Source organism: Eretmochelys imbricata, chromosome 7 (assembly GCF_965152235.1).
Source record: "Eretmochelys imbricata isolate rEreImb1 chromosome 7, rEreImb1.hap1, whole genome shotgun sequence".
Taxonomy (NCBI): Eukaryota; Metazoa; Chordata; order Testudines; family Cheloniidae; genus Eretmochelys; species Eretmochelys imbricata.
The window spans coordinates 67,018,798-67,038,260 of record NC_135578.1 but is presented as its reverse complement, the minus strand read 5'-3'; the positions used below and the strand labels follow the sequence as shown (position 1 = coordinate 67,038,260).

Sequence of the window (19,463 nt, the reverse complement as noted above, 5' to 3'; positions counted from 1 at the left end):
CTTGGTAAGGTAGGCCCTTTCAAACAAAATGTGTTTTAATGCAGCCAAATGCAAAGTTATTCCTCTAGGAACAAGAAATGTAGCTCATCCTTACAGGAAGGATAACTTTATCCTGGGAAGCAGTGACTCCAAAAAGGATTAGGGGGTCATAATAGACAAGCAACTCCCACATGACCTTCCAGTGGAGTACTGTGGCAAAAAGGGCTAATGCAATCTGTGGATGTATAAAACAGAAGTAGTGAGTAGGACCAGGAGGGTGCTTTTACCTCTTCATATGACAGTGGTGAGAGACAGATAGTGGAATACTGCATCAAGTTCTGGAATCCATATTTTAAAGAGGATGTTGAAAAATTGAACGCTGCAAGAAAAACAAATCATTTGAAGGCTAGGGAAAATTCCCTCCATTAAGATAAACTGAACAAGATTGAGCTCTGTATCAAAAAAACAGAGAGGCGTATAAGTACCTTCACAGTGTAGAAGTGTATTACAGAGTATAAGTACCTTCACAGGGAAAAAAGATAGTAGATCTCTTTAATCTAGCGGAGACAGGGATAGCAAAGAACCAGTGACTGGAAGCTAAATCAGACAAATTTCAAATTAGAAAGAAAGCACTTGTTTAACAAAAAAAACCAAAAAATTGTGAGTGATTAATTACTGGAACAAATTGCCAGGGGAAGTTATGGATTTTTTATCTCTTGATATTTTCAAATCAATATTGGAGGCCTTTCTGGAAGTTATGCTTTAGTCAAACAGAAGTTATTGAGCTCAGTACAGGGATAACAGTGAAATTTTATGTCTTGTGTTATCCATATCAGGCCAGATGATCAAATGATCCCTTCTGGCATTAATCTCCCCATGCACACATTAACCCATTTTAGAAGAGCTCTCTCTCCAGTGTAAGACAATCATGAAAGTTTGACTTGCTGACTACGACGAGTTTTGTGGTTCTGAGTATCTACTAAATGAAGAAGTGGCAGCTCTGAGGACCATTGATATAGACCGGGGTGGCCCACATGTGGCTCTTCAGAGGTTAATATGAAACTCCTGGCATAGATGCCAACACCAGGGCTGGAGCTACAGGTTCCAACTTTCCAGTGTGCTACAGGGTGCTCACTGCTCAACCCCTGGCTCTGCCCCAGGCCCCACTCCACTCCTTCCCCAAGGCTCCCACCCCTTCCCGGAGTCTGCTGCACACCACTAAACAGCTGATCGCAGCAGGCGGGAGGTGCAGGGATGGAGGGTTAGGTGCTAATCAGCAGTGCAGCTGTCGGGTGGGAGACACTGGGGGCGGGGGGGAAGCGGGCTGAGGGGAAGCTGACGTGTTACTGTTGCTCTTTGGCAATGCACACTGGCTCCTTCTCAGGCGCAGGTTGGCCACCCTTGATATAGACAATATGACAAGGGGGAATTTCAGAGAATAGTGCAGCTCGAGTGAAACACAACCAATGCTGTGATATTTCAGCTGTTCACATGCCAGTTTTAAATCAATGGACAACATTAAACTCACATAAGAAACAGACTTCTTTTTTAACCAAAAAATGTATTTAATGATTTTCCACACACAAATGAAGGGAACATATAAAATATTTTATATCAACATTCAACATTAGCTAAAATATTTTTTAAATATTTCAAAAGAAATCAATAGTGGAACTATAATAAAAAGCGGTTCAGTCCTATTTTCTGTGAAATTATACTTGAAATTCCATCACACACATACACAAATGTATGTAATCTTCAATTAGCTAAAAAGACATCCATCTAGTGCATGATGCATTTTAAACTTGCATACTGTTGTTCTATATGATGGACATTAACTCACATTTGGAAAGAGCCTTCACATTTTATTTTTATTTCCTGAATAATTACTGTACCAGCCACCAAGACACTTCCTCCACCACTTATATATAAATATATATATATTTAGCAGCTTAAGTGACTCTAGAAATGTCATTGTAAGGTTTTATTACCATTATTTCTCAATGCTTCCCTATCAGATGTACACAGTTTACGAGTGAAAAGATGTATTTTCTAACTGCCAGCCCTGAAAACTCTTGATGGACTCCCATCAGACCATCTGGATTCCTTCCCTCTCACTGAAGTAACCAATTTTAAATTAGTAATTCTGTTGATGATGCACCAGAAGAAATGGAATCCAGCTAATCCCAAGATAAGTTGGCTCTGACGGGCTAACAGAAACAAAAAGCAGTAAAACTTATTTGTCATTTGGGATAGCATTCTGAATACACACAGAAAATGGATCTGCTGCTATTTTTACCTAGTCAGGTTTCAGAGTAGAGCTGCACTGCCGGTTAGTTAGCAGTTGCATTACAAAGAAGGTCACTTGATCAGTTCTGGTTATCTCTTGACTCTATCAAGTAAATGACTGGAGCTGTGGTAGCATGCCCACCAACTCAGTTTAATATAACGTAAAGCAAAAAGTTAATTTGATCAATTCATTTAGATACAAGATACTTTGTGGGTACGTCTACACTACCCGCCGGATTGGCGGGTAGTGATTGATCCCCGATCGCTCTGCCGTCGACTCCTGTACTCCACTGTGGCAAGAGGCAGAAGCGGAGTCGACGGGGGAGCGGCGGCAGTCAACCGTGAGGACACGAGGTAAGTCAACCTAAGATACGCAACTTCAGCTATGAGAATAACGTAGCTGAAGTCAACGTATCTCAGGTCGATCCCCCCTCCCAGTGTAGACCAAGCCTTAGTCTTAGTTTCCCCCCTCTGTTAAAGAATTAGCAATGGTCCAAGACAATAGAAATCCATCAATTTAAGTTGCACTGTAAGTTTTGTCATCTTTTGCAGAAAGAAGATTCTAGTCCTTCTGGTTGCAGAGATAGCCTTGAGAGCATTAACTAATTTGCTTTATCAGTACAATTTCAAGTCCGCAACCAGACAGGAATGAAACATAGCACCAAAGGAAATGCAGCATTCTTTATTTCATCTTAATGAAGCATTTTAACCCCAATTACAAAAGTTTAAATGCAACATCCTTAATTACTTCACTGTTGATCCTACTGCCTGAAACATCCAGCTAATGAATTTATTCACTGAACCTGGATGGATTTGTCAAACACTAACTTTACATTCATTTGAAATAGAGAAGGGTGCAAACTCTGACTAGCCAAGTCGACAACAGGATAATCTTTCAAATATTCTGATAAGGCTCACAATGTTCCTTGTAATTTATGATAAAATTAATATTCATATTGCTGCCCAATACAGTGTTGAATGACTGCACTTCAGCTTGCAGGATACTATGGGGTTCTCGATCAAGCTTGGCCTGAAAGCCTCTATTTTGGTAGTTCAGTTTAACATGCTAATACATATTTTAAGAATATTCTCATTGTTGTGAGTAAATAATATTATACAACAATGTAAAAGTAGAGCCAAGTTAGACAGAAAACGTGGACTCTAGACCCTACCCACAATAAGATGGAGATTTTTAACTAGAATTCCTCACATTTCTACTGTCCCTGATCATAGCATCTTCAATGAATTATCTTGAACAGACATAAATATATTTTCACATCAGCAATTAACAACGCTAAAAGTGAAATCAGACATGCTTCTTCCTCATTTTTCTTTTTCACAGCACCTAAGTTCTCCTGAGTTACAGGCAGTGGGTTACGACAGCTGACCACAGTCAGTAATGACAATCTTTTTGGATGTCTTTCCATTCTTGGAACCAAAGCTCTCGATTTTTTTCACAACTTCCATTCCTTCCTTTACGTAGCCAAACACAACATGTTTTCCATCTAGCCTGTGATATGAATAATAAATAAGTATAAGTAAAAGCAATATTAAACTAAATACACACTGAAAGTAAGGGGGATGCTGAATATGAATGCATATTCAGACTAGCTGATGACATTCTGATCAACTCTACTTACTGAAAAAGTAAAAGAATACAATACAGCTTTAGGACCTGATCCTACAGGCCCTTCCTCACATGAATAAAAGTTAGCAGGATAATGGCCTTATCTTGCGTAGTGCCCATTACTTAAGAACGTAAAGCGTTTCAGGTTGCAAGCCTTAAGTACCAATAGCAGAAGGAGATGGAGATAGAAGGGAAGTGGTATAGTTGGGGAGGGAGGGCAAGGGGAACGTCTTAAATATGGGAGCAAAATGTACTGACACGATGAGGCAGACAGCTACAGAAAAGGTATTCCAAATGACAGGAGCAGTAGAGAGAGAGACGTGAATAGCAAAGGCTGTTCTAAGTGGGGCTAATCCAAAGCTCACTGAAGTCAATATAAGTCTCTCGAGTACAATTGCATCTGGGTCAGGCCTTTCGGGACTGTAAGGCAGCATGGTGTCTAGTGAAGCAACCCAACCTGGGAGACTGGAAGCCCCAGGATTGACCAAATCACTTAACCTTTCTATCTCCACTTGTCAGTAAGCATTCTACACATCCTGGGGCTACAGTGAGAATTTGTTCGTAGAATCTTTTTGCATGGAGGGGAGGGGAAAGCATACATTGCATTCATTACTGTCCTGCAGTTTTGTAGGAGGTCTCAATACACTTACAAGATTGTTGTAATTGGGGGGGAAGAGGAGGAGGAATGGGGAGGAAGAGATGCATGAACCTTCAGCTAACCCAAGGTTTTATATTTTTCTAACTCACAATGCTAATGAAGTAGTCCCAGTGTCCAGACTCACTTGTCATTTCTTTAGAAGTTAAAAAAAGTAAACTTTTTAAACATGCAAGGGAGAGCAGTCCTCCACCCATGTTCATCCTATTAACTTATGTTTAGAGCTTCTGGCTCAAACAGATTATTTCCTAGGAAGTGATGGAGAAATTTACAACTCACAGGGTAAATATCTGGTTAAGGCTGACTCCTTTTTCTTAATTTCCACTCCTGACCTATGGCTTCACCCTGCGCTACCAATGCTAATCAACTTTGGACTTGGAAGAAGCAAAGGCTTGTTCCAGCAATGATGAAGGTATTACTGAAGTATGCTGGGAACAGCAAGAGGTACATTACTGCATCCAAAGAAAATGAGAATAAAAATAAACGTGATGCCTTCATTTTATAATAGGAAAATGGAACCACTTATTGGATCCATTCAAATGCACAGCGCAACATCAACTGTTTGATTTATCTCCCTTATGTCCTCATTTCCTCCAACCTCTCCAAATCATAGAAGATTACAGTTGGAAGAGATCTCAGGAGGTCATCTAGCTCAACCCCTGCTCAAAGCAGGAAAAACACCAACTAAATCATCCCAGCCAGGGCTTTGTCAAGCTGGGCCTTAAAAACCTCGATGGATGGAGATTCCACCACCTCCCTAGGTAACCCATTTCAGTGCTTCACCACCCTCCTACTGAAATAGTGTTTTCTAATACCCAACCTAGACCTCCCGCACTGCAACTTGAGACCACTGCTTCTTGTTCTGTCATCAGCCACCGCTGAGAACAGCCAAGCTCCATCCTCTTTGGAACCCCCCTTCAGGTAGTTGAAGACTGCTATCAGATCCTCCCTCACTCTTCTCTTCTGCAGACTAAATAAGCCCAGTTCTCTCAGCCTCTCCTCGTAAGTCATGTGCTCCAGCCCCCTAATCATTTTCATTGCTCTCCACTGGACTCTCTCCAAATTGTCCACATCCTTTCTGTAGTGGGGGGGCCCAAAACTGGACTCAATACTCCAGATGTGGCCTCACCAGTGCCCAATAAAGGGGAATAATCACTTCCCTCGATCTGCTGGCAATGTTCCTACTAATGCAGCCCAATAGGCCATTAGCCCTCCTAGCAATGTGGGCGCACTGCTGACTCAAATCCAGCTTCTCATCCACTGTAATCCCCAGGTCCTTTTCTGCAGAACTTCAAGACTTGTAATGACAGAGCAATTAATGTAGATACGTTTTTAAAAACTGCAGACCCATGGGGTAAGTGTTACCATATGTATTTCTACAGAAAACTTACCAGTCAGTTTTGGCAGTGCAAATGAAGAACTGAGACCCATTTGTATTGGGTCCTGCATTGGCCATTGAGAGTATACCTGCAAAAACATGAACATATTAGCAATGTATTCATCTGAAAAATGTGCTGTAGAGAAAATGCACTTTTCCTTTGCATACATAAGGCTAGTAGAGATGCGGAATAGGGCGGAAGGCATGTTGCTTCAGCGTGGCTGCTCATGTCCCACCCTTTCTTTCTCCTTTCCTTTCTCCTCCAGCAATGGTAGTATGGGGATAGTTCATCTGCCATTGGGACCAGTGATGAGCTGCCAAAATCTTAACAACCGGTTCCCTCCTCACTCCACAAGGGGGTCGTGGCCCACCCCCTGGGACTCCTGCCCCATCCAGCCCCCCACATTCCTTGACACCCCTCCCACCCTTGCCCCATCCACCCCCCTCCCCTGTCTTCTGACTGCCCCCGGAACCAGGCAGGAGGGTCTCGTGGGCTACCGTAGTGGGTGCCCACCGTGCCCTGGCCTTAAGAGCCAGAGGGACCTGCCGGGGGGCGAGGTGGGGAGTCCCGGCGGTGCTTATCTGGGGCAGCTCCCGGCAAGCATCTGGCAGGTCCCTCTGGCTCCTAGGTGTGGAGTAGCATAGCTGGGGGGGAGCAAGGGGAGCGGCTGCTCCCCACATTGATCACATCAAAAGTGGCACCTTAGGCACAAAGAAAAGGAGTACTTGTGGCACCTTAGAGACTAACCAATTTATTTGAGCATGAGCATTCGTGAGCTACAGCTCACTTCATCGGATGCATACTGTGGAAACTGCAGAAGACATTATATATACACACAGAGACCATGAAACAATACCTCCTCCCACCCCACTCTCTTGCTGGTAATAGCTTATCTAAAGTGATCATCAAGTTGGGCCATTTCCAGCACAAAACCAGGTTTTCTCACCCTCCGCCCCCCCGCCCACAAACTCACTCTCCTGCTGGAAATAGCCCATCCAAAGTGACCACTCTCTTTAAAATGATGAAGTGAACTGTAGCTCACGAAAGCTCATGCTCAAATAAATTGGTTAGTCTCTAAGATGCCACAAGTACGCCTTTTCTTTTTGCGAATACAGACTAACATGGCTGTTACTCTGAAACCTTAGGCACAGACTCCGTGGGTGCTCCGGGGCTGGAGCATCCATGGGGAAAATTTGGCGGGTGACCCACCGGCAGCTCCCTGCCCGGCCCCAGCTCACCTCCACTCCACCTCCTCCTCTGAATGTGCCACCCCACTCTGCTTCTCCACACCCCCGGCTTCCCGCAAATCAACTGTTTGTGTAGGAATCCTGGGAGGGCTGAGAAGCAGGCAGGCCCAGGGAGGCGGAGGTGAGCTGGGGCAGGGAGCAGTTCCCCTGCGTGTCCCCGTCCCCGCCCAAGGTTACCTGCTGCGGTGCGGGCAGCCCTCCTTGTGCCCCCCCACCCCAGCTCACCTCCGCTCTGCCTCCTTGGGCCTCAGCATGAAGCAGCTGCTTACGTCTCAGCCCTCCCAGGCTTCCCGCGCGAACAGCTGATTCGTGGGAAACAGGGGAGGGTGGGGGAGAGAACCAGAATGGGGCAGAGCATAACTCAGGGGCAGAAGTGGAGCAGAGGTGAGCTGGGGGCGGGGAGGGGAGCTGCTGGTGGGTGCTCTGCACCCACCAAATTTTCCCCATGGGTGCTCCAGCCCCAGAGCACCTACGGAGTCAGCGCCTAAGGCGCCACTTTTGGCCGGTTGTTAAATTTAGAAGCCCTTTTAGAACTGGCTCCAGCTCACCACTGATTGGGACCCTGAAGGTGGTTCCTACCTTGTAATGTCTATTGTGGCTTGCATGGTAAATAGGGAAAACCAACTGACTTGGTCCCCATGATAAATGGAACAGTCTGATATGTTAGAATTGCATAGACATTTCCTAAGTGTATGTTCCTAGGTGACTGGGTTCTTCCCCCTCACCCCTGTATTCACCTGCTCTTTTGACTATAGTTGGTTATAATTCGTCTGTTGCTATAACCGATCTTTTGGCTAAAAGCTTTTGTGCTCCCTTCCACACCATCTAGCTGCTGGACAGCCAACACCATGGTGACCAGTCAGACAGACCCATGACCACTTCATTTCACTCTGAGTAAAAATTCAAGTCAGGAGATTCAGTAAACAGAAAATGTAGCCAAATTCCATTCCATTACAAAAAGAGTTGTTCCACGTTTGGGACAGTTTGTAAACATAAAATAGAACAAACATGTTAGGCTATGATAATTTGCATTGCATCCACTTAAAGCAAACTGCCATAGGTTTGATGATCTGACTGTCACCCATCATAGGCTGTCTACATGATGTGTATATTAACACAGCTGAACTAGTAACACCTCACCACTTCGACACCACCTCAATGGACCTTTTTGTAATGATCAAGTACCTCACCCACCTCAAATATGTGCTCCTTAAAATGACATTTTCTACAGGTACCAATCATTACAAATTGCTCAGCAGAAGGGAAGAGGAATAAGTTTATTTACCAGGTCCAACGTGCTTAAGTATGAAATTTTCATCTGGAAATCGACTGCCATAAATGGATTTTCCTCCTGTGCCATTGTGGTTGGTAAAGTCCCCAGCCTGAAACATAAGTGGTTTTTAACTTTAATGTACAGGTTGCATTTTATACTAAAACAGGTGCTATTAAAAATATACGCACTGTTGTAATTAATTTACATGGAATATACGGGCTCAAAGGAGTTAATATGACCCTGTCACCATCCAACATTAAAAAACATTAAGCAAGGTTCAGGCTTTGGTATACAGAGACTTCAGCCTGCTTAGTACTACAGCAAACACATGATTAAAAATTTTAAACCTTTTATTAAGGATATAGAAATGGAGGAAAAACAGTTAATACTTTATATTTCAAATGCGTTAAGTTGAACTTTCATTTTAACATCTTGTTCCCTTTAGCTGTAGAGAGTCCTTAAATGGAAAAAACCCAAAACCATCGTTCAACAGTCTTTTAGATAGTATTAAAGGTGGAAATAACTTCTCTTTTTCCCAAAAAAAAGACAGTTAATTAAGACAGGCTGGTGCTGTTTTTGTTAAAATCCCAATCCTGTTTCCTAGAAGACAAAATAAGACAAATACACACAAGACGGGAGAGAAAAGAATAGCAAAGACACAAAATACAGCTTCTGTCTTGGGTCAATGTTTACTTGCCACCTCACTGCTGGAAAAACAAATACATGGCACTTGGTCTTATTAGCCACTCTGAGACCTGGGAAACTCATACCAACATCGACCCTTATTAGACAGAAGGCAAAAGGAGAGAGTTAGGAAAGAGAAGAAATAAAGTGGGGAAGAAAAAAGGACACGTGGGTGGGAGTGGGGATTGGTGGCAAAGTCTCACATCCTAGTTAGCCAGAGCCACTGAAGGTGGCTATGTCATCTGGGTCCCCCTCTCTCTGGCCTGGTCAGGTCAGGATTAGGATGATGAAGGCTCAACAGTGATGTTGTGGATCCCAGGGTACCAGGAAATGATGGGGATGGCAGCAAGGATCATATACCTTGCTCCTGTCCTGTCTGCCCATTTCTCAGTCTGCAGTTGTCAGACAGCTTCTTCTGATAATTTTCCCAGAAAGTCTTCTCATCATTTGTTATAGGTTCTTGTAACAATTTTATAAACTTTCACTCACTTTTTCCAGTTGAGCTCACAATTAGGATAACTTTGCAGGAAGTATCCCCAATGGATACTTTATTCACCACTTCAATTCAGAGGTACTGAAGACTCACCTGGTGATTATGCAGTATTGGCAGACTTCCTACCCTCAATGGAAGAGATTCCGATACTGTGGGAGTCTTAATCCAAACATTTTGATTTTGTAGTTTTAAATTTGGAAAGATGATCTGATTCTAGTCACACTCAGAGCTGAATGGGAGTTTTCGCAGAGGCCGCAGGATCATGCCCCCGATAGTTTTTCTTTTACAGGACAAAAATTGTTAGGCAATTAATCCTAATTCATAGGATCACCTGATGTGTCCTATGTCTGACCTGTTTTATCTGCCTTCTAACTACCATAGGCTGAACGTTCCTCGGGACACAGACTGAGAGTTCTTATGTATGTACAGTGCCAAGCACACTGCTGCAAACGAAAGCTAATCCTTGCAAACAGAATGTTAGGGACAATTAGGAAAGGGATAGAATAGAAGACAGAAAATACCATAATGCCACTATATAAATCCATGGTGCGCCAACTGTATCCAGTACTTCAAAACCCATCTCAAAAAGGATACGGTAGAACTGGACAAGGGTCAGAGAAGGGCAAAGGTGATCAAGGGTATGGAACAGCTTCCATATGAGCAGGGACTTAAAAAGATTAGAGCGCTTCATTTTAGAAGAGGGATGACTAAGGGGGGATATGATGGGGTCTATAAAATTATGAAAAGTGTGGAAAAAAATGAATAAAGAAGTGTTATTTACCAGGGGTCACTTGACAAAATGAAAAGTTGGCAGGTTTAATACATGTAAGAGGAGGTAATTTTTTACACAACAACTAATCCATAGAACTCATTGCCACAGGATGTTGTGATGGCCATAAGTATAACTGGATTCAAAAAAGGACTGGAAAAGTCCATGGAGAAATAGGTCCATCAATTGCTATTAGCCAAGATGGTCAGATGCCACTCCATGCTCGGGGTAGGTCTAAAACTTCTGACTACCAGAAGCCGGGGAGTGGAAGACAGGGGTGTATCATTTTATAATTGCTCTGCATATCTCCCCAAAAGCTCTGGCCCAGGACACTATTGGAGATACAATACTGGGCAAGACGGACCATAGTCTCCCCCAGTATGGCAGCTCTTATGTTCTTTGGAATCATAAGATATTGTGTATGACATTCACATTTTCAAGATTGGCTTGAGCTGCCCAAAGTTGTGCTTTACATAATAGTGTGGCAATTCTTGTGTAATCCCAGAAGCATGCTTTACGTGCTGTGTGTCATCAAGAGGCATCTGAATTGCAAAGTAAAGTTCATGGCAACCTTTAATTAGGTGTATTCGTCAGGCTGCATCACACTAACATTGCACCTCCTACGAGTGGAATGGCTTTCACTATTTCCACCACTTTTAGAATGTTAAAAGAAAAATTGTCCTAGAATTATTATATGGTCCTTGAAGCATATAGTAGCAGTTACACATCTGCAAATACAGAGCACTTTACAAACACTAACTCATCATCTCAACACTTCTGAGAGACAGGCAACTAATTTTGGATAGAACTATGTAAGTTAGTGGTGGAGCAGCAATCAATATTTTCAAGTTCCTGACCCCCAGGTCATAGTCTAGACCTTGATTCTTTTCCACCACCACCAAAGGATCCAAAGCGTATTTTCAAAATAAAGTCAGTCTACTGCAGCATATTTGTCCGCTTTCCCTTATCAAAAGTAGGACAACATGAGAACATTTGAGTTTTGGTATTTTTTAAATTTTAAATGCAGTTTTCTGCTCAAGATGCAAGTGCCTCCAAGGTTATTGATTAAAAACAGCATTTACATGTTTATAAAGCCTTTCACCTCAAATAAATCACAAAGCCATTCAAAAACTCTATAAATACACTACTGTTGAAATGCAGCCTTCACTGGGGTGAGAGAAAGCAACCAATTATCATGCAGTCCAGTACACTGCAGCAATTGGGGGTGGGGGGAATTGTGTCCAAGTGCAATGGAACACACTCCTTCTGTCATGCAGAACATCATGGAATGTTAATAAAGCATCCACACAAAACAGGTAGGCTATTAATTTCTCTTCCAAAGTGTATATACACTTTATTTTAAACAGGATCACTGTCATGTTTGTGTATTATTTATAGCAGTTTAGAATGATTCAGTCTTCAAATTAGAAGTAATTGCCACATTCAGAATCTCTTAAGACACCAAGTATTCTTTTAGTGAGTCAGCCTATTTACTTGGAAAACACAGTGAGTAGTTCATACGAAATCTCCGATTGTTTTCTTTTAAATGCCTGTATATCAACAGCAAACATAATATAGCTTAACAAGATGTTGTCAGCAAAGAAAGATTGGGTACATTGTTCTCTTATGTGCTACATTGCACTGATTATAATTCTACACACAGACTGTTTTCCTTACCAACAGCCATTTTACTGAGCACACCACTTGTTAAAATACATCACTACACAAAAGCACAGCTCCCAAAATCAGGATTTCTAAAAGCAGTCTAGAGTGGCATTTGCATTTACTTGTACAAACTGATGTGCTACACAACAGCCATAGCAACAGGATCAGAAATGCAAGGCACATAGTCATATCTTCCTTCTGCTGTTAAGAGGTTACAACAGCAAAACTATTTAAAAGTCAGTGTTAAACTTGTGTTCTAATACTGTACAAATAAAAATAATTCTTAAATCAGATATCAGAATTCAGTATAATAGATCCGCCATAATATGTTTCCCAAAATAAAAGTTTGGTGAAAATACTGAAGGTTACATTACCTGGCACATAAATAAAGGAATCACTCTGTGAAAGGTGGATCCTTTATACCCGAAACCCTTTTCACCGGTACAAAGAGCTCTGAAATTTTCTGGTAAAACAAAAACATATGAACTACTACCATGTAACATCATTATACAGTACCCTACAACCAAATTAAAATAAATGGCAGGTAATTTAGGTCCCACATCAGTGTTTTTTAAAAAAAGTTTAAAGCACGTTCTTTAAAAAAAGTTTAGTCTCGAACAGTGATATAAAGTCCTATTAATTTTTTTTTAATTCTTCTATTGTGCATGCTTGAGAGCTTTGTATTAGTGAAAGGTACTAATAAGAGAGCCCCAAAGTCAGAGTTTGTTTACCCCCACTACCGTACAGCATTATAGGTAGCCAAAATGCAACGTTTGTCATTTCACTTGCACTCTTTTAGCCTAGTTTACGTTACAGTTAAGTTCCATCTAAGCTGCCTATTAAGCCCCATGGTCAGGGGAGAGGCACCTCTCCCGCTCCCAGCCCAGGTGCTGCTGCGGGTGGAGAGAAATCTGTGGGGAGTCCTCTCTCCCTGCCCACCATAGCCCCGAGGCAAGCCTGCACCCCAAACCCCTCATCCCTGGCTCCACCCCAGAGCCTGCACCCCCAGCCAAAGCCCTCAACCCCCCATGCCCCAGCCCTGAGCCCCTCATCCGTGGCCCCACCGCAGATCCCTCACCTCCCCAGCACACCCCAATCCTTTGCCCCAGCCCTGAGCGCCCCTCCCACACTACAAACCCCTCGGCCCCACCCCCACCACATGAATTTTGTTATGTGCACCAATATGAAGGGGATGCATCACACCTCCTCCACACTGGTGCACATAACAAAATTGATTCCACTTATGCGTGGGAAAAATTAGAGGGAACACTGCACTACAGTTAGGTCGACGTAAAGCAGCTTCCTTCGACCAAACTCTGCAAGTGTCTGCACTAAAACATAGCTCCCACCAATGTAACCCACCAACGACAGTGACTTAACTCCACCTCAGTGAGAGATGTTGCGCTGAGGACTACATAGTTAGGTCGATCCAGTGTCAGCACAGACACTGTGTTGTTTACATTGACTATGGTTGCCTTTCAGAAGCCATCCCACAATGTCCCACCCTGAAAGTTAAATCAGTGCAAGGGGTCCTGGTGAGGACACACACTGCTGACACAAGGAGAGTAGTTTGGACATGCAAAAGCAATTCAATCACTGTGGTGGCTGTACATCAAAATTAGGTTGACCTAATTTTGTAGTATAGATTTGCCCTTAATCTCAGTTTGAAATAACACCTCTAGGAGTGAGATTTCAGTCTCCATGCCTTTTAAACCTTTGCTCTTGCTTCATTTGTGAAAGTGGTATTTTTCCCCATGGACGCTTGTCTACTAGGAAGTAGACCAAGACAACCAACTCAGACTCATAGACTAAGGTTAGAAGGGACCATCATGATCATCCAGTCTGACCTCCTACACACTGCAGGCCACAGACCCTCATCCAGTCCTGTAACAGACCTATAACCTCTGGCTGAGTTACTGAAGTCCTCAAATCATGCTTTAAAGACTTCAAGTTCACTTGGGTCATCGAACAGCCACGAAAGAAAAACTTTTGATCACTAACAGGGTAGGAGGATTAAAACCATCTTAGATTTTTCTCCCTTTCACCTCTATCTCCCATTACCAATCTCCCAAACCACTGTCCCCACTCCACAATTCCTCCAATTTGCTGTTGCTTTGGATTTCAGTGAAAGAAGTGTATGTTTTATTTTTGTTAAACATTTTTGTCCAGCGTCGGTAACCAAAACACATAACTTTCATGCATAGGCAAGGTAGTGAACTCAACTTTGTCAGGAAAAAAAATTAGAAAAATTGGTGACGAAACATAATGAATATTGTCCTATTTTTCAGTCAACTATTGAGCTAGTTAAAGTTTCTGTAAAGCTTTAATTCTGAATGCATTTTCCCCTCCAATTTCAATTCCCTCCTGCCCCATCTAACCATCTAATCTAAATCTTAAAATCACAAAGTATAAAACTTTCAAGACACTTTCTTACCAGCGGTCTTTGGAACCACATCAGCTTTTAGCTGTGAAAAAGACAGAAAGAGAGCACAAAAAGTGAGCTTTTACATAACAAAATACACACATGAAAAAAGTTAAAAAGATACCTACATTGGTTTCATGAACTAAGCCAATCCAAAGAGGGGGAGACCTGTACTAAGGATGACCTTGTATATAAAATAAGCAACCCCATGTCCTTAACAACCATTTTAACATAGCCTAATAGTTTAATGCAGTTTGCCTGTAATTAAAGACCACCTCTTTGAAGCAGCTCTTTCTTGTTGGGCCTCTGGTCAGTCACTTCAGACTGATTGTAGTTGTATTTAAGAACTAAAATTAACAATACAACATGAGATTCAGGAAGAATTTGAAATTTGACTGGAAAGACTCAGGATCATTGACCAAAAGTATTTTGGACTATTGTTGCAATTAAATTACTTCCAGCAAAGACTAATCTTTGAAGCCTGCTTAAAAATAGTTATATTATGGAAACTGAGGTAGCAGGAACAGAAAGAAGAGCAGACGTTGCACACCTAAAATTGATTCCCAAAGTCACACAGTGTCAAATTATTAAGTCTTCATTTCTGAAGATTTCACAGGAAGTACTTTTGTAGACCCTACAAATCTCTTCATAACAGCCAGCATGGATTTTTTAGACTAGTGACCATCTGCAAAAGAGTGTACATGATTGTTCTCAGGTACATATTGTCCCTCAATCAACTTAGACCACAAATCAGAGCAGAGAGATATCCTTGTGAAGATGCAGGCATTGCCAGATCCACGAAGGGGGTGTATTGGATCTGTAAGTGCAATGGCAGTTATCTTGGCTCACATACTGAACTGGGAGCTTTTAGAGCTAAAAGCATGACCAAAGCTCTCTAGCTGGGGCTTTAACAGACTCCTATCCTATGCAGTTCAGCACAGAGAGGGATCCTGTAATATGTTCTCAACTGTTACTCACAAGGATAACACTACTGCCACACAAGTACAGTCACTGGAAGACCATGCAACCATGAACATGCTACAGCCAAGCATGTTGACTTCCTCCTTTTGCCCTAACATTCAGTCACAAGAAGGTGTGACCTTTATAAGCCCATTAATTTTATAGGAATGATTTTATGATACCAAAGAGAAGACTATCTGGTAATGAACTCCTTGCACAATGGTATTTTTACCAGAAGTCCCTCAAACAGTTCAAGACAACGTGAAGACTATTTGGTTTTGGTTAGTTTTCACAGCAATACTTTCAACAAAGGTTTTGGCCACATGAAACCCTTCTCAGAGCACATTTGAACCTTCATGTGCTACATCAAAAGAGACCTAAGGATGGGTGGGCAAGAAAGAAGCTGTGATGAACTTTCTATCAATATCAATCAGAATGGAACATGACAGTCTTTCTTGTCTTCATATTCTGAAACAAACATTTCAGTCCTTCTCCTACGCAGTGTGTTCACGAACAGGTACTAAAGATATAAGGGACATATCGCTATTATAGATTCAGCATTTGTCATGACTATCACAGGAGTAATACATGGCATGATTTTTCTGTTTTTCTGTTTCTATAATGGCAAAGATTTTCCAGTATCTGAATTATTATGAGCTAGCAAGCAACCAATTGGGTGGTTGAGTGGATGTGAAAGACAGCAGCTGCACAAACTTGTGGAATGTGATCCTGCAGGAACCTAATGGAAAGCATAGGAACTGGGACAACACCTCCAGGAAACAAGATAAGGAACCAGAATGGAGAACTCTACCCCCTTAGCCAGAGTACAAAACAAACAAAATAAAAGAAAACAGGCAACCCTAAAACTTTATGGAAGTATTTTTTAACAAATAAAGAAGCTGAAAACTCAGAAGCCTAGGATAATGAAAGAGACATTAGCTACATACCCAAAAGTCTCAAGTGTGTTTACATAAGCTATACTGAGGATTGCAGCTAGAAAGGTAGTTTTGGACAACTGAAATAGAGTTTCCAAAATAATCAACACCAGAAACACTTTGCTTATTTTATGCAATTTAAGCATAATTTTCTAGAGATATTTTGTTTTTAATCAATTTAAAAATTCAGAGTTTTTCTTCAAAGCATTTTAGTCCAAACTTGCCTCTTAGTTCAAAGATTCAAACAGTTCAAGCAAACCAGTATTACTCATTTCTCTCCATCTCTGAATGCATTATTTAACTTCTCCACAGAAAAGTGAGAAAGCAAAAACAGATGGATCATTTTCTGTGTGTATTACAAACACATACTCATTCCCAGGACCTTTCATAATTGTCCATCTCCCCACAATTTCTATGACTCTTTTACAGGTATTTTTCATACTTCACCTTAATAAAGAAGCCAGCCTTAACAAAGCTCTTTAGCTGTAAGAAGACAACCACCCCATATAATGCCAGAAGCCTAGCACTGAAAAGTTCTCAACTGCCCCATCCGGAAGTTAAATAATAATAGCCACATACAGGAAGTGGGCTGTTTCACTTTCATAATGATTTTGGGAGGAGTAGGAGAGGATCCAATGTCTGTGGAAGTTACTAAAACTGTACAGCTTGAATTTCAGTAGTTTGAGTGATTCTACAAAGGAGAATTACACAGTCTTAACTACTCCATTGTATCAGTATTTATGTACTTTCCTAGCTGAGTTCCTGAAGACAAAGCAACAGTTCTTTGAGTGCTCAATATGTACCCAACCAACACCAGCTGAGGGTTTTGCTGTTTGACTTTGGCTAGGGAGTGTACACTTGCAATCCCCTACTCAGTAACATTTCCTGTTCATTACATTTTGCTGCTCTCCCTTGGTAAATGACAGTTCTACTCATGTGGTAAAGTCTGCTCCTCTGCCAGTCCTGACCTTGCCTGTGTCACTTTCAAAACCAGGCACTCATTTCCTCTAGGACAGGACTTTTTTTCCGCCACATCATCAATTTAGAGTAAATCAACATACAAATAAGTCTGGATACCCAGCTTTGTCTCAGCCACTTCATACACTAAACATGAAACCAATTCCTCCTAGAGTTCCTTCTGGCACTACCTAAAAAAGGCATTCAGCAGTGGGAAAGGGGACTGGAGGGGACATATTATATTGAAAGGATGCATGGTCTAGCAATTAAGGCACAGGACTGGGAGTCAGGATATCTGGGATGCATTCCCAGCTCTGGCCGGACTTACTGTGTGACCTTGGTAGGTGCAAAGTAAATAATGAGAACTCAGTCTGCCAGTGATCTCTAAAGGGCAGTGATGGGGACTGTTCTGTTGCATAATTTGATACTCGACAATGTCCCTACCACACACTCTCCTTGTGCGTGCGAGACACAGGCCTGGAGATTTCAAAGGCGGTTGGGAAGAGTTTTTAGATGGCTATTTATAAGGCAAATATTCCTGTAGCAGCTCGGTGCGATCCAGGTGGTTCAGGTCTGGAGCAAGCACTATTTCCAGATAACAATCCTCACTGAATCCCGATTGCCAAAGGGCTTTCCACAGCTGCCCCCGTCCCCCTTCTGAGCTCCTTGGCCAGGCGCAGCGAGGGCGGCGCGCTCAGGGAGCAGCCGGAACTCGCCCAAGGTCACACCGCCAGCCAGTGGCAAAGCCAGGAACCCCCCCCGCGGCTCTCTGGATTCCCAGGCTGCTTCGCCCACCATCATCCCAGCCGCGGTCTCCCTCACCCTGCGCACCGCCCCAGCCCGCTGCAGGAGCCTGGCTCGGGGCTGCTCCGGCTGACTCCCGGCCTGGGGCCAGCAGAGCCTCGCCGGCCGGGAACAGGGGACCCCAGGGGGCGGCTACCTCCAACACGACGCGCCCCAGGGGCTGGTTGTCGGCTCCCACGTCCAGGTAGACTAGCGGGTTGGGCGGGCTGGCGCTGCTGCAGCCCCGGCTCCGGGCGGCCCGCGGGCAGGCGAGCCGCGGCGGGCGCAGCAGGAGCAGGCGGCGGGCGGAGCTCAGCGCGGACATGCTGGCGCGGCGGAGCAGGGCGCACGCGGCTGGCTCTCAGCGCAGCGAAAGGGGGCGGGCGGGGCCGCCAAACACTGCGGGGCTGCCGCCACTGCAGCGCTTTTTATGGCCTCCGCCGGGAGCCTCCGCAGCGCCCCTGGAGGCGGAAAGCGCCGGGAGGAGGCGGCCAGGTGAGCGGGCCCGGCCCAGGCACGTGCTGCCGGGAGGCGGATGCAGGAAGAAGCAGGTAGGAAAAGGGTTTGAGGGGAGCCAGGGAGAGATGGGCAGCCGGGGGAGCTGGGCTGAAGGGCAGGGAAAAAAACACTGTGAGCGCCTTTGCTTTGCTGCCTCAGCACCGGCTGGCCCAGCACCCAGCCTGACCAATAGCCCTACCCTACCCACACCCCTGAGACCCTGCGCTAGTTACGAATACAGCATCCTTCAGACTTGACAACGCAACGGTTTAGATCTGAGGTTCCCACACAGGGGGCTGCAGCAGGCTGGCGGGTGCCATGGTGCTGCCCACGTCTGCCTCCATCTTTCCAGCTGTGAAATCACCTCAGACAGTTAAAAACACATTAAATACTTTCCGAATGCTACTTTTCTATGGAAGCAAGTGCTAGAGTTGCCACTGCATTAGACCTTTGTGAATAGGAAAGGCGGCTGCGATGAGACAGTCTAGGTAGTGAGGCCTGGGTCATGCTATAAAAAAAAAAGTTTAAGAACCTCAGGCTGAGACCATCAGTGTTTTGGAACAAAGAATATGTCAGAACTGGGAGTAGAACTCAGGACCATAAACCAAACATAATTCACCTCCGGAAAGAGAACCAGCACCACTTAAAGTGTTCAAAATAGGTTGCGTTTCTGGCTGGTTTCTACATAAAGGGACATTGCCAAACTGAAATTTAGGGCCTGATTCTCATTGCCGTGCACCTCTTTCTTGACCATTTCTGTCATGATCACAGGAGATGTTTAATTTCTTAACATAAATACATAACTACATTCTTAAGAGTTGCCACTTAGAGGTACAAAAACTTTTAGA

At 43.5% G+C, this 19,463-nt stretch overlaps 1 protein-coding gene across 1 annotated transcript; it reads right to left on the bottom strand.

Annotated features, from left to right (window-relative positions):
* Positions 1-1,520: 1,520 nt before the first annotated feature.
* PPIF (peptidylprolyl isomerase F) lies at positions 1,521-18,499 on the bottom strand. The gene is made up of 6 exons (XM_077822021.1): positions 18,275-18,499; positions 14,495-14,525; positions 12,435-12,523; positions 8,462-8,558; positions 5,942-6,017; positions 1,521-3,778 (listed from the first exon to the last, which is right to left on the bottom strand). Exons 1-6 carry the CDS (start codon positions 18,440-18,442, stop codon positions 3,643-3,645), a joined length of 597 nt encoding a protein of 198 aa, XP_077678147.1. The 5' UTR covers positions 18,443-18,499; the 3' UTR covers positions 1,521-3,642.
* Between the last annotated feature and the right edge of the window lie 964 nt (positions 18,500-19,463).

Coding starts and splice junctions, on each gene's coding strand:
- PPIF (XM_077822021.1), bottom strand. CDS start 18,442: ATGTCCGCGCTGAGCTCCGCCCGCCGCCTGCTCCTGCTGCGCCCGCCG. Junction 14,526..18,274: donor TGGGGCGCGTCGTGTTGGAG/GTAGCCGCCCCC, acceptor TCTTTTTCACAG/CTAAAAGCTGATGTGGTTCC. Junction 3,779..5,941: donor TGCACTGCCAAAACTGACTG/GTAAGTTTTCTG, acceptor TTCATATCACAG/GCTAGATGGAAAACATGTTG.